General features: G+C 32.6%; 2 protein-coding genes across 3 annotated transcripts; one reads left to right on the top strand and one right to left on the bottom strand.

The window, feature by feature from the left end:
- Positions 1 to 5,544: 5,544 nt before the first annotated feature.
- LOC141666378 (transmembrane emp24 domain-containing protein p24delta3-like) lies at positions 5,545 to 9,147 on the top strand. Its single transcript, XM_074472368.1, has 4 exons — positions 5,545 to 5,876; positions 8,314 to 8,520; positions 8,654 to 8,730; positions 8,819 to 9,147. The coding sequence occupies exons 1-4, from the start codon at positions 5,661 to 5,663 to the stop codon at positions 8,961 to 8,963; spliced, it is 645 nt and encodes a 214-aa protein (XP_074328469.1). The 5' UTR covers positions 5,545 to 5,660; the 3' UTR covers positions 8,964 to 9,147.
- A 1,589-nt stretch (positions 9,148 to 10,736) lies between these two features.
- On the bottom strand, positions 10,737 to 14,378 carry LOC141666370 (RHOMBOID-like protein 10, chloroplastic). 2 transcript variants are annotated; one of them, XM_074472364.1, is made up of 9 exons: positions 14,142 to 14,378; positions 13,345 to 13,562; positions 13,044 to 13,098; positions 12,837 to 12,917; positions 12,658 to 12,754; positions 12,506 to 12,573; positions 12,177 to 12,275; positions 12,030 to 12,075; positions 10,737 to 11,196 (listed from the first exon to the last, which is right to left on the bottom strand). In XM_074472364.1, exons 1-9 carry the CDS (start codon positions 14,325 to 14,327, stop codon positions 11,120 to 11,122), a joined length of 927 nt encoding a protein of 308 aa, XP_074328465.1. In that variant the 5' UTR covers positions 14,328 to 14,378; the 3' UTR covers positions 10,737 to 11,119. The 2 variants fall into 2 exon arrangements, with proteins under 2 accessions (XP_074328465.1, XP_074328461.1); XM_074472360.1 differs by having other exon boundaries at positions 12,034 to 12,075; positions 14,142 to 14,375.
- Between the last annotated feature and the right edge of the window lie 371 nt (positions 14,379 to 14,749).

Raw genomic sequence — 14,749 nt, 5'->3', positions numbered from 1 at the left:
TCAATTTTGCTCCCACTGTTTCCTTCAAGGATAAACTCCTTTTCCAAGAAGGTAGCATGTCTGGAGACAAACACCCGATGATCGGTGTAAAAGTAATACCCCAAAGTCTCTTTAGGATATCCCACAAAATTACATTTTACGGATCAAGATTCCAGCTTATCTGGGTCAACTTTCTTGACATAAGCTGGACATCCCCAAATCTTAACGTGTTTAAGACTCAGTTTCCTTTCTTTCCATATCTCATATGGAGCTTGAGGAACAGATTTGGAAGGCACCTTATTTAGTAAATATGCTGAGGTTTCCAATGCATAACCCCATAGGAATACTGGAAGATTCGCATAGCTCAAAGTTCGATTTCTCCTTTCAGATACCCCATTTAACTGTGGAGTATATGGAGGAGTCCACGGGGAGACTACACCATTTTCTTTGAGATAATCTAGAAACTCTCCATTCAAGTATTCACCACCTCGATCTGATCGAAGAGTTATAATATTGTGTTTGGTTTGTTTCTCCACTTCATGTTTATATTCTTTGAACTTTTCAAAGGCTTCAGACTTGTATTTCACCAAATACACATATCCGAATCTAGATCTATCATCTATGAAAGTAATGAAGCACGAAAATCCACCCATGGCTTGCGTAGACATTGGTCCACATACATCTGTGTGTACCAATCCTAGCAAATCTGCAGCCCTCTATCCATGTCCACTAAATGGAGATTTGGTCATTTTACCCAATAGACAAGACTCGCATGTAGGATATGATTCAAAATCAAAGGGGTCAAGTAACCCTTCCTTATGCAATGTCCGCGGTCTATTTTCACTAATATGACCTAGCCTACAGTGCCATAAATAGGTCAGATTTTCATCATCTCATTTTCTTTTATTAGTTTGTTCAATCTGAAGTAAATCATGATCTACGTCACATACATACAGACCATTATTTAAAATGCCACGTCCAAAAAGAACATTATCTCTAAGGATAGAACATTCATTATTCTTAATAATAAATGAAAAACCATCCACATCCAACATATGAATAGAAACAATATTCCTCACAATAAAGGGAACGTAATAACAATTATTCAAAATAATAGTCTTGCCCGTAGGCATATGTAAACTAAATGATCCTACAGATATGGCCGTAACCCTTGCTCAATTGCCCATACGTAGAATCACCTCATCTTTTTCAAGAGTCCTACTTCCCTTTAGTCCTTGCAACGAATTGCAAATATGAGAACCACAGGCGGTATCTAATACCCAAGTAGAAATTTGACCTAGTGACATATAAACTTCGATCATGAACATGCCTGAATCAGAAGCGGTAGTCTCACTACCCTTCTTCTTCAATTCTTCATGGTAAACCTTGCAGTTCCTCTTCCAGTGCCCCAACTTGTTACAGTGAAAACAAACAGCTAAATTACGACCAGTCAACTTGTGAGCATCTAGTATGCTCCGGAGTGATAGTGCAGAAGACATAACGAATATAGTAAATCTGTAAATGATGAACACATAACAACACTTAGCAAATATTCAATTTCATTTCAAAACAATATATGAATCGGGTCTTTATTCATAAGTGTCTCCCACTAGTTTATCTAATTTTTTCAACCCCCTAAGTGAAAATTAAGCATTCATAATACTAGTGGGAATAGGGATCCTACATTCCATCACACAACCTCGGCTGTGGCACGAAACGTCATGTGATGTTCAATAGGCAGACAACTCTTGTCAATTACATCTTATGTTATTCCCTAATAAAAGTTTAGCCTCTTGAATAATTGAGTCACGGCTGTAGCATGACAAACTCAATATTCTAAGTCAAGTCTAACCCAACATTTCGTACAATTGAATCAGTCTCTAACGACCCACGGCTGTAGCACGTACCGACCTTTAGATTCTAATTCAATGTACACACCTCTATGTAATAGACAAGTATTTCTTATTTCAAAATCAAAGCCCTCGGCTGTAGCACGAAACGACAATAATTTAAAAATAAGAACCACTTTCTACCATGTTGGAAGACTATGACCGACACAAGCCCGTTGTGTCATTGGACAATTACTACTTGATATTATTTAATTTTAGAGGGATTATATTATGTTACAATCATAATCATATTATAAAGAGATTCTTCCTTTTAAATTAAATATTTCAAATCAATAATCGATAATAAGATGATTCCCAGATCGGGGGGAGCATTGTCAAAAGGCGTCACTTAATACCCCTTTTTTACAGATAGAAATCTGCTTTCGACAGAATCATCCTTTCTCTCAATATTGAAAATTCATATTTAATTACGTGTTTCATAAACACAAGAATCTCATGATTGTATTCATAATATTATTGTTAAGGCAAGAAACGATTCCTATTCTAAATATTCTAGAGCACGCCTTATATTGATTTAAGTTCACCTAAATCTATCATCGCATGGTAAACATAGGCATATATCTCATATATAAAATTAAATAAACAAGTAAATGGAAACCCTCCGCAGGATACATGCGAAAAATAATATTTAATTCGTAGTTCAGTATGTTTACCTTAAGAAACTTTACGTTAATGGAAAGATGGAGGTCTTTAATGGCGATCCAAAAACGATGAACGGAGATCCTTAGCAGCTGCTCCTCAAGTGTGAAGCACTCCACCGGTATCCACCAAGAAAACGATGTAATGAAGGATGAGGAGATGGAGAAAATTAGGGTTTTGTAAATCTTTTTGGTTGAGGCAAAAATAGGGTCTATAATAGTATATTTATAGGAAAAAATTCCAGCTGAAAATTTTCCCATAAAATATTATTATTATTAACCCTTTATTATTCTCACTAATAATTAAAACACCTTTTAATTATTAATCCTTTTTCTAAACTCTTTAGAAATAATTCTCTCACTTGATTTAATTTCTAAAAATTAAATTCTTAATTAATAATATTAAGAACCTTTTCTTAATTAATTTATAATCAATTAAATCTCATTTAATCAATTATTAAATTTGCCAATTAATTATTTATTTCATAAATAAATAATTATCAGCCATTATTAATTAATTCCTCCACCATTAAATCACTCTCTTTTATGGTGTGACCCTGTAGGTTCAATATTAAGCCGGTAGTAGAAATAAATAATAATAAAATTATTTTATCATTATTTATATAAATTCTCTAATTTATTAAATATGATTAATTAATTAATCATATTTATTCTACATCGTGAGGGATACTTCTCAGCATATCGCGACTATCCGGATAATACGAATTCACTGCTTAGAATACCAAGAACCTATTCAATGAGTAGTTACTGTACAATTAATTCTTTCTACCCTGCAATGTCACGATTAAATACAAGGTATGGAACTTGTGTCAAGCCTATCTTATTTAATCACTTGCTTTCCCATTCACTATGCTTAGTTCTATTTAATGTAAATTAGAAACTCCTTTCTAATTTCATTCACTCTGGCCAGAAATTCCTGAACTAGCAGTGGATCAGCATTGAACATTTTTTTCCTTCACTGGAAGGGGTAGATCCTTTATTGATCATACACTATCTTCGTGTACAAATTTCTATACCCAGTAGAGCCCTTATAATTGTCTCTGGAGACTAAGAACTAAACCAAAGCATAGTTCAGTGTACACAAGATGACTATGATGACCTCAAGTCTAAGGATACTTGTACAACTATCACTATGTGAACAACTGCTGACATGTGAGTGAACTCCATCAATTGTTCAGCTGTGTGAGTCATGTTCAGTGAACTTATTCTATAATAAGCACCTACATACTAGTTATAGTGTCACCACACAAATGTCTATGAGAACAGACATCCTTCATAATGAAGTAAGCATAGTATGTACCGATTTTTGCGGATTATTAATTACCAGTTAGTAATCCTACGACCAGGAAATATTTAAGTTTAGAGTTATCATCTTTTAGGTCTCATTATTATGATCTCATCATAATCCATAAAAAGCTTTACTCTAAACTGTGGTATATCTTATTTAAACATTTAAATAGATAGAGCCCACAATAAAAAGAAAACAAGTCTTTTATTAATATCAATGAAATCAAAACATATTACATAAAAGTTATTCCTAAATCCTCATATATGATTGGACTTAGGACATATCTCTTTCATCTCAACTATTACTCTGTTTAATAATTTTACCAGTCGATGTAACAATGGCTCGGTTAAGTTCAATTGCTAATTATAAATATAATCTACAAGTCGTAATTATAGTTGCAATTAGTGACAAACCATACTATTAAATATTACTTATAAAAATACTAATGATTTTTAGTTCATGATGCCAATTTTGAAGAAATAAAAATGAAATTTGTTCACAATAAAAAGAATTACAATTTATTATTGTTATAATAATGGTATATTATTTAAAATGTTTAGTTCGTAATAAAAAGAAAATCCATTTTAAAAATATTTATGAATAAATAATATTAGAATATTGTTTATTTAATTGTGAAAATAGAGTACCGAAAATATTAAGTTTATTAATCTCAAAGCAAAATGGAATGATATTTTTAAATTGGCCTTTAAATTATGATAATATAATCAAGTAAGTTTCGTGAAATTGAAGTCAAAACTCAAAAACTCGACAATAACTCAAATAGGATCGAAACCTCGATAAACTCGAAAACTTGTTAAAAAACTCGAAAATTCGATAATAAAACTCGATAAGCTCGAAAGCTCTCGAACAGCTCGAACTCGACTTGTTTATTTTACGGGTCAAGTTTGAACATAATTTTATGTTTCCATTATTTTTGACTGTACTCAATTCGACTCGATAAATAAAAGCTCGAACTTGAATTTGATGTGCCCACACTCAACTCGACTCGACTCAAATCATACCCCTACTCATCTGCATATTCGAGAAACTTTTTGATATTCAGCTGATTAATATAATAAATTTTTTTGTAATTAAACATTTTTAAATTAATTTTTAAATTTAAAATTTAAATATTAACCTCTATTTAAGAATATATCGGTCCCGAAAATATTAATGTACAGAGGTTTTACTATATATCTTAGTTTTATTTTAAGTCATCAAAAATTTGGTTTATGAATAAATACGATATGATAATTTTGATTTTACTGTATATCTTAATTTTGTCTGAAGTCGTCAAAATTTGATTCATGAATAAATAGGATATAATATTTTTAATGAGATAGTAAATATGTACTCCCTCCGTCCCTCACAATTGTTATCGTTTCTGGGAGAGTGTCCGGCACGCATTTTAAGATGAATAAAAAGTATAGTTCTATAACTTTTTTTAAAAATTTCTTTTTCTGAATAAAAATAGAATGTTTAAACTTTTATTCAGAAAAATAAAATTTTTAAAAAAAGTTATAGAACTATACTTTTTCTTCATCTTAAAATGCGTGCCGGACACTCTTCCAGAAACGATAACAATTGGGAGGGACTGAGGGAGTAATATGGAACTTCACTAAAAATTGAGTTATAAAAAATCACAAAATATCCAAAATAAATAAAAAAATCACAAACTTTATTATTTCTTTTAATTAAATTTGGGAACACGAAAAGAGGCCCGTAATAAAATCCAACCAGAAGTACGTACATCTTCAGACCGATCTCTCTGAGTGTGTCAGTTTTTTTGTGTTTTGTTGATCGTATATACACATATACGTGTAGATGATGATGATGATGGGAGATAAAATCAGGGTTTGTTTGGTACTAATATTATTTGTTGTTTTAATACAAAAGGGTGATGCGATATGGATGAGTTTACCTGCTGCCTCCAGTACCAAATGCGTTACAGAAGAAATCCATAATAACGTCGTCGTTTTGGGTGATTATGTTGTTATTTCTGATGATAATGTTCATCCTACACCTACCATCTCTGCTAAGGTTTAATTCAAACAACCCCCTTCTTGGTTTTCGAGATTTAATTTTGATGTTTCTTTTTAATAATTTAAGTGGTGATCGAAAAGGGTTTTGTTTTGATAATTTATTTATCTAACAGATGTGTAGTAATTGGGTTAAGACTTGTGTGTGTAAGTAGTTGTTTGGTGCACTTTTTGTGTGTTTTTATTAAAAAAAATCTTGATTTGTGAAAATTGATTTTTGTTGTGCTTGTTAGCTGACTATTTTGTTGATCAAAACAGTTTTGTGATATTGTTTGGGTGATTTTGTTTTGTTTGTACCTTTTTCTATTTATTATGCTTAATGAGTATACTGATTTCGGAGGTTTTTGCTAGCCTATGGCAAAGCTGATTTTCTTATAGACCACGTCCATGGACACGAGAGTTGTAACATTACTTTGAATGATATTTTGGACTTTTTCGAGAAACTCTGCAGCTTGTGGAGCTAGATGTGGTAAGGCAGCATAATGTTTCAGTATGGTCTGATTAGACGACACTGAGATATAGATTGGAAGAGTGAAAAACATGATTCTATTAGGATGTTTTGTGTGGAATGACTCCATGAGAGCTTTATTGTCGATAAAAATCAGGAAGATGTTTGTTGTCATTCTTTTTCCTTGTTCTCGACAGTTAGATCCGTGTTTGTGAGTTATATTTTGCTAATCACTATTTCATACCAATTCCACTACATGTATTCATTCATAGGGAGTAAATCACATTATACTATTATAAAATATTTGTACTGACATTGTTTATTCTTTGAACATTCTGGCGCTGACAAGTTTGATAATGTAGCCATGTGCATTTGTTGAAATCTAGTGGACCAGAGTGAACTAAATTTACATTATCTTCCCTCAATTCCTAAATTTATACTTAAGCTTGGTGGTAAGGAATCTATCTAATATACTATATGCTGCCCTACCTAATTGTTACTTCTCTAATTATGTATCTTCATCACTTTATTACTCATGATGCCTGCTCCATAGGCCCTTTCCACAGCCACAACAATAGTTATTTCTGCAAATGTACTATTTTTTATGATCATTGTTTTGCCAAGTAAATAAATTTTCAAAGTAAATGTACTTCATTTTTCTAAAATATCACGTAACTTTTCTTGTGAGTCGTGGTTTTTGCAACACTCTTGAGTAGATAAATGTTTTTGTTATATACCCTTGCGGATGGTCTATCCTCCTATATGCAGTATCTTTTCGTTATCTGTTCCTTTCTTTTGTTTTTCTTGACTTTAGCTAAAGTTTTACACAACCCATATACTTGTAATGACAATGACTATTAGGACTAAGAGGAGGAATCTAAAAGAATATGAAAACGCATCAGCTTCACAAGCGTGAGCAACATACGTAATATATGTATTAAAATAAATACAGGAAGACAGTTCTATACTACTTTGACTATGTTAATTAGTCTAAACTTCTAGTCACTGTATTCATTGAGGATTTGCATCTTTCTTATCAAGCTTAGTGCTTGAGAGGTCAGAATAGATATCTATGATGTTGATTGGAGAAGTATGCTGGGATTTAGTAGATATATTTCTCTGATATTTACTAATATCTTCTGTTTTATATTCAAATCAAATGTACTGCTATGGTCACAGGCTTGCATATACTTCAGTTTTTTTAACAAGGTAATCAGAAAATTTAAATGATTGATGCAAAAACTACATCACTGATGTAATATACTAGCGTGGAAATTCTCAATATCCTCATTTCCGTATATTCTATAGCAGTGATGGATGTCTCAAAAGCAAACATGTTAAGGATTAACGCATCATAGAATGCTACTCTTCTTGAACTTTAGCAAGTACAACACATGTTTGTTAAGTGATGAGCTATGTAGGACATTAAGATTCTGCTGTAATTTTACCATTTCGATCTTTCATGTGTTAAATGTTTATCTTTCTGTACACCTCGCATAATGCACAAGATGGACCAGTTCCACTCTCTTGTGATACAAAAGCTGATTTTGCGGATTTGCTAAAAAAAAGTTCTCGTAGAAACACCTGCCTTGGCCAGACCACTTATGTTTTATGTCAGACAAAAGGTGTCCCCTTGGAATAACATTTAAAGGAAATTTGGAATCCAAATTCTTTGAGTTGGTTCGGTTTTGGTTGATTTAAAAGTTTATGCTGTTATTTGCTAAAATCACTAAAATGCAGAGTTATTTTTGTAACATGTAAGCGATTTACATTATAATTTGAATTTTGAGATTTTGCAGACCTAAAAATTAAGAAATTCAAATCATAAAATTGTAAATTGATGATTTTTCTGTGAATTGAAGTAGAAAAAGGTGTTTGTGTTCTCAATTTTCAATATTTTGTAAACATGCCACCTCTAGTGACAAAGTGACTTCAGTTTTTATTCTGTGCTTTCTTCCAAGAAAAAATAATTAGCTTATGTACCTTGTAGGTGACATCACCTTATGGCAACACACTTCACAGCAATGAGAACGCCACACACGGTCAATTTGCATTCACTACAAATGAAGCTGGTCTGTACCTTGCATGTTTTTGGGTCGATCACCATGGAAGTGGAGCTGTAAGTATGAACTTAGACTGGAAAACTGGCATTGCAGCAAAGGATTGGGAGTCGGTTGCCAGGAAAGAGAAAATTGAGGTGTGAACTAATGGAGCTTCTTATAATTTCTATAATATATCTACCTAGTGTAAATAGGCTGAGCTAAAGTGACTTTTACAAAAGTCTAATGTATTATACTTTTCCACCATTGATTGTTCATGTCATGTTGTAGGGTGTCGAACTTGAGTTAAGAAAACTTGAAGGAGCAGTGGAGGCTATTCATGAAAATTTGCTTTATCTCAAAAACAGGTAAACTTTATTTTTGCTGAAATATGAACTCCTACATTAGTTCATTGCCTTTTTTTACATACGAAAACTGTCTTGTAATGTTGTGCAGGGAAGCTGAAATGAGGATAGTGAATGAAGCTACAAATTCTAGAGTTGCGTTGTACAGTATGTTATCTTTGGCCGTCTGTGTTGGAGTTTCAGTTTTGCAGATAATGCACTTGAAGCGATTTTTCCAAAAGAAGAAGCTAATCTAGGTTCAGTTTGTTACAAGTTTTAGAATCATTTTTTGTTTATTTACCGAGGGCAAACAAACCTAGAAACCAGAATTAAAAAACTTGCTTTTTAATATGCAGTCAGAAAATATTGATAATTGTGGCCTGCTTTTTACCAGTTGGGATAATGAGAAAATTCTGAAATCTACAGATCTTTGATAGGAAAGTCTGCTATGAAATGTGTGCATTTTATTTGTTTAGTTATTCGTCTTTTGTGTTTGCACACACAATCTCTTTCTGCAATAGATAATAGTGTATTTGCTCATTCCTTAGACTCTGAGATGACTCCTGATAACCCAGTTTCTTTTAGTATAAAGCTGAAAGAGGATATTTAAACACACAATAGCTAAAGGACGATTCAACTGTTTTCATGCTTTTGAATGTAATATGTTTCACGAGCGTTTATCCCATCTCGAAACCAGCAGTTTATTTGAATTGCATCCTGGTTATGTTAGACACATGTGTTTTACAACCATTGGAGATGCAACACAAAGCAGATCCATTGGAAAATGGAAACAAAATTAATATTCTTGTGAATACTTGGCATATTCAGATGACCACTACAGACAGTTGAAGCACTGTAAATCTCTCTCAGGAATTTCAAAAACTCGCACCCTATATGCCATCACTCAGGATCTAACATTAGCTTTCTGTTACCAAGTGAGATATATCCACCCAGATGGATAGCTTTGTTAAGTTCTCTTAACTTCAAAAGGTCCTAGGTACGCATTTCATATTATTCGATTCAGTGAAACACAAGGGTATGGTTACGAATGTTATGATTTTAATTTATATATCACTTACTGCTGTGAAATGAAGTATTCACAATTTTGAATGTGAAGCATAGCGAATTGTCTGGTTTAATTTAATTTTCTCATTCCTCTGACCTTTGAAAGGCAGTTCACTACAGACCTACAGTATAAGCAGAGGTCCCTACATCACTCCCCTTTCTTTTTTTCGTTTGTTTCATTTTTTTTAACAATAAATGACACGCTTTTTATTTGTTATACACTACAAGTAACTTTTGCATAACATAAAAATAAGAGTTATTTGCAAAATGCATCCTCGTGGTTTGGTCAAAATGCATTTTTTTACCTATACTTTAGATAACTGCACTTTGCATCCCCTTACTATTTCGGCGCGACAAATTGCACCATTTTCGTTAAATTTGTTAAAATTCTCGGGGGCATTTTAGAAAATTAAAATATTTAATTATAATTAGATCATTATTTAAGTTTTTTGACCCTCTAAATGATACTTTTCGAAAAAATTTAAAGAACAAAAATTATAAAAATCGAAAAAATCTTTTCAAAACAATAACATTCAAAATTATCAAAAAAATTACGAAGCCAAAATTAAATAAAATATATACTTATTAAATTCATTAAAAACAATTATAAAAAAATATTTCAATTTTGAACCTTTTTATTTCGAGAAGATCTTTTTATTCTCTACAACATCCGTTCTTTAAATTTTTTCGAAAAGTATCATTTAGAGGGTCAAAAAACTTAAATAATGATCTAATTATAATTAAATATTTTAATTTCCTAAAATGCCCCTGAGAATTTTAACAAATTTAACGAAAATGGTGCAATTTGTCGTGCCGAAATAGTAAGGGGATGCAAAGTGCAGTTATCTAAAGTATAGGTAAAAAAATATATTTTGGCCAAACCACGGGGATGCATTTTGCAAATAACTCTAAAAATAATAGTAACTTGGCCAAAAAAAGGAGAAACATATATAAGCAGCACCAAATTCTTATTTAGCAACAAACTAAAAAAAATCATATACAATATGCCAATATACAATATGCCAACATGATTCCGGTTGTTCCTTTATGTAAGTTTACAATCAAGAGCTACTTACAAGTGATTCCTATAGGATTTGGCTAAACTCTACATGGAGTTTTGTGAAGAAAATTACTGGTGATCAATTGAGAATCTTGCAGATATTTTACCTTTCAGGTTTTACAGTTCAAAATATATATATGGCGAGTTTCAGTGTGATCTTCAGATTACAGTTCAAAATATATATATGGCGAGTTTCAGTGTGATCTTCAGACATCTATCTATGAAGGTCTTCTCTTAGGCTTGATTAGGGAGAAAATTGGTGCCTTGTCGACAAAGGCTCTTATTTTATCATTGGCAGATAGTTTGTACTCCCATGCTGGACCAAGAAGCCATGATGCGCCAACTCCACCTATGAAGCCTCCAAACTAGAATTATAAAGTTCAAATTAATCATTCGGACTAGAAAAGTAAATGTAATGAAGAAAACAATGTACTCTGACAAGTATTACGACCGTCCAGAAATGGTTATAAGATCTCAGCTCACTTATACATTGCTTAAACCCCTTTTCTATCAGGCAAAAACTTAAAATCATACACTCATTAACTGGTAAAGGGTACTTTTTGGTCACTAAACTATATACAAACCAGTTGTGACACTGAATTGAAAGCCCTTTCACTCAACTAACTGAAGCACAAGTAATTTCTACAAATTCAAATAATTTTAAGATTTGAGCTCATTACAGAGACACTACATAACCTAATGTTATAAGAATATAACACAAAAGCCCAAATTATAAGGATACAACACAAATTATGACCCGGCAGATTCATATCAGCGTCCCATATACCTTAATTTGATCAATTCAAATGGATGTGATCGGGGTTTGGTAAATTCTGAATCACCCAGATCCGACTGATCTTGAGAAAGTTAAAAAAACAACTTGCCGCTACTACTCGAGAACACTTTCAATCCATATAGAATTAATATGCATATTTTAAGATCATATGCAGTTCAGTGATAAGCTTTGACCCTGACTAGCCGTTCAATAAGTCGAATGAAAGTATTACTAAGAAATGCATATGTGTGTGCTTCACTGACCAAAACTCCAATCTACCATTTAATAAGGACTTGATGGTTTGTGAGGTTTTAGCAGCAAATGCAACACAATACATGGAACGGCCTATATCTAGAAAGGAAACAAATGAGATTTCTACTGATAAATTAAAGTATAGGAGAAAAGGTTTTTCTGTTGCCATACTAACATGTCCCCAATTATCGATTCCCTTTGACATGAGCCCAATAACCTGCAAAACAGATGTTCATATACGTATTAGTCCAAATTCAATATTAAACTAAGATGAAAGATTCATCTCTGGAAAGTTGGCTAGAGGAATAATAGGCATACCGCATTTAACATAATGATCCTTGCAACATGCTGCAAACCTTCACCACTTTCATCATTCAGGTACCTATGCCGGAATATAAACATGGCATAAGCCCCCACCTGATTAAAGAGATCACATGTAGAATACATATGCAATAAGGTAACTAAGTGAGAAAATGCCTTCAATTAGTATCACATGTTGAGGTTTGGGGGGGGGGGGGGTTGAACTATCATATTCCCGGCTATTCTTTAAGTGATGCAACTGAGATGCTCTTAAAATAGATATCTTACGTACTATGACATATATATTTTCATACATGTGCTAGACAGTAGGAATGAAGACAACTTACTAATCCAAAAATTGCTCCAGATGCACCAACTGCTGGTGCTTTACAGAACCAGTAACTCATTGATGTACCTAATTCACGGTAACAATTTAATTAGATAATAGTAGAAGTACTACCAATGTAAGAGAAATGATACATAATTTATCTGTGGTTACCTGCAACTGCAGAGGTGACATAAACTGCCATATATCTTCCACGACCACTAAGTTTCTCCACTGTCGGACCAATAGAGTTCAACGAATAACAATTTATCTGGAAAAACAAACTCCTCTTAATATACACACTATAAAATAGTTGCCATATTATAATTGTGTGCACAGATATTTAATTAGACCAGGAGATGTCCGATATTTGCATGCAAAAATGAAGATGTCACAAGTCTCCACAGTTGTCCTCTGTCAATTAGACTATTAATCTGCAAGTATATGCAATTTAAATATAGTTAAGGAATTGCATGTCAGACAATAGAAGACTATCTGACCAAATAATAGAAGACTATACATGTTCAATTTTAATATGACATTGTCAATAGAAGCAAGACCTTAGCACCCCAGAGCATTAGCTTCCCTTGAGTTGCTATCTGTGCAAGGTAAACCCTGCATGTATAAACTATTTACTTAGGGCGGAGTGGCACTGGAAAATGTCATTCATAAGCAATATGTAACAAAGAAAAATTTGGAAATAGGGAACTTATAATAAAGGGCCAGCATGAGTACAAGCACAAAGTGAGATAATGGCGCAACAAAAAGAAACAAAAACTATTAAGAAGATAACTTCGTATGTCTGAGGACTAGGGAAAATATAAACTATATTCACCATGCAACAGAAAACTTAATACTCACGCGACATTAACTCCAATGAGCACAGTGGTTAATCCCCTTGTACTAAATGCATCTTTTCTCGAGTTTATTTGTGAATTTCCGCTACGTCCATAGTTGTTTCTACTCCCTTCTCCACCAAAAAAAAATAAGGAAGACGACCATTTGGCTGCCCAAGCATCATAACACCATGGAAGAAAATTAAGCCCATCAAATTGGTGGTTTCTTCTCTGCAAAACTTCCTTCAACCCGGGTAGACAATATACCATGATTAAAGGAAAAACAAAAGTCTCTTAAATTTACATATAAGAATAATGTACAATACACTTAACATCGCCAACCTGGTAAAACATATCACTTGATGGCCTAAAGTACAACAGTTGACAACTAAATTGTACAGTAATTGTTTAAAAATAGTTAAAAGGGTTTATATATAATTAGTTGAAAAGGGATTTCATATGCACAAGGCGTCTCAAGTAGTGTAAAAATAACTGTTTCATGTGGCTAATGCTAGCTAACTACTGTATTTCGAGTTTATGACATATAATTTCATCTCGTGTGACAGTAGCAGAAAAATGCAATCATCAAACCTTATCTCAAAATAATCTACTTGTATGAACAGCTCAACACTTAACTCAAAGTCCGAAATATTTATGAGGATTAATTGATGTTCATAAACCACACTCATAGAAACAGAATTCGACAAAAAATAAAAATAAAAATGAGTTGTATAGATTAAATTACTATTAGGACCATATTAATTAATTTATAGAGATTAATTATGCTGAAAAATATACAAATTTATAAACAAAAATAACAACCTTAATAGAAGAGTTGAGAACAAGGCCTACATGATTGGCGTCGGCGGTGAATCGGCGGCGGAAAACATGAGCTAGGCGCAGAGCAGCGGAGGTGGTGATGAGGTGAACTTGAGTGGGACCCACTTTACTTAATCTGAAGGCGGGTGATGAGGAAGGGTCGTTCGGAATTGATGCAAAACTCGCCATTAATTTTTATCACGTTACCCTCTTAACTCGGTTATTCTTTTCTTTTTTTTGTTATAAAGTATTGGGAAGTTCGACCCGGGGCCATTTTCACAACATACGGTGTTGGGGCAACCGTAGTAAAACTACATTTTTACCCTTCATTGCATATTGACGTATTCTTCGATACATACTCTTTTTGTTAAGTAAAATCAAAACCGATGTTCTAAAAATCTCCCATTAATTTCCTGTAAATTATCTGATCAATTTAATTTTTGAAATTTGATTAATTTAAAAAAAAAAAAATTAATTTAAATATGAATAATTATAGAAATTATGATATAATAAATATATATTTCTTAATAAATAACTAAAATAATTATAATAATATATTAAATATAATTTAATATTATAATATATCTCATTTTTACTTCGATTAATTTTTA

The sequence above is a fragment of the Apium graveolens genome, chromosome 1 (genome assembly GCF_009905375.1).
Source record: "Apium graveolens cultivar Ventura chromosome 1, ASM990537v1, whole genome shotgun sequence".
In the NCBI taxonomy this organism is placed as follows: domain Eukaryota; kingdom Viridiplantae; phylum Streptophyta; class Magnoliopsida; order Apiales; family Apiaceae; genus Apium; species Apium graveolens.
The sequence above is the reverse complement of the archived record's forward strand: the minus strand, read 5'-3'. Positions and strand labels throughout refer to the sequence as shown.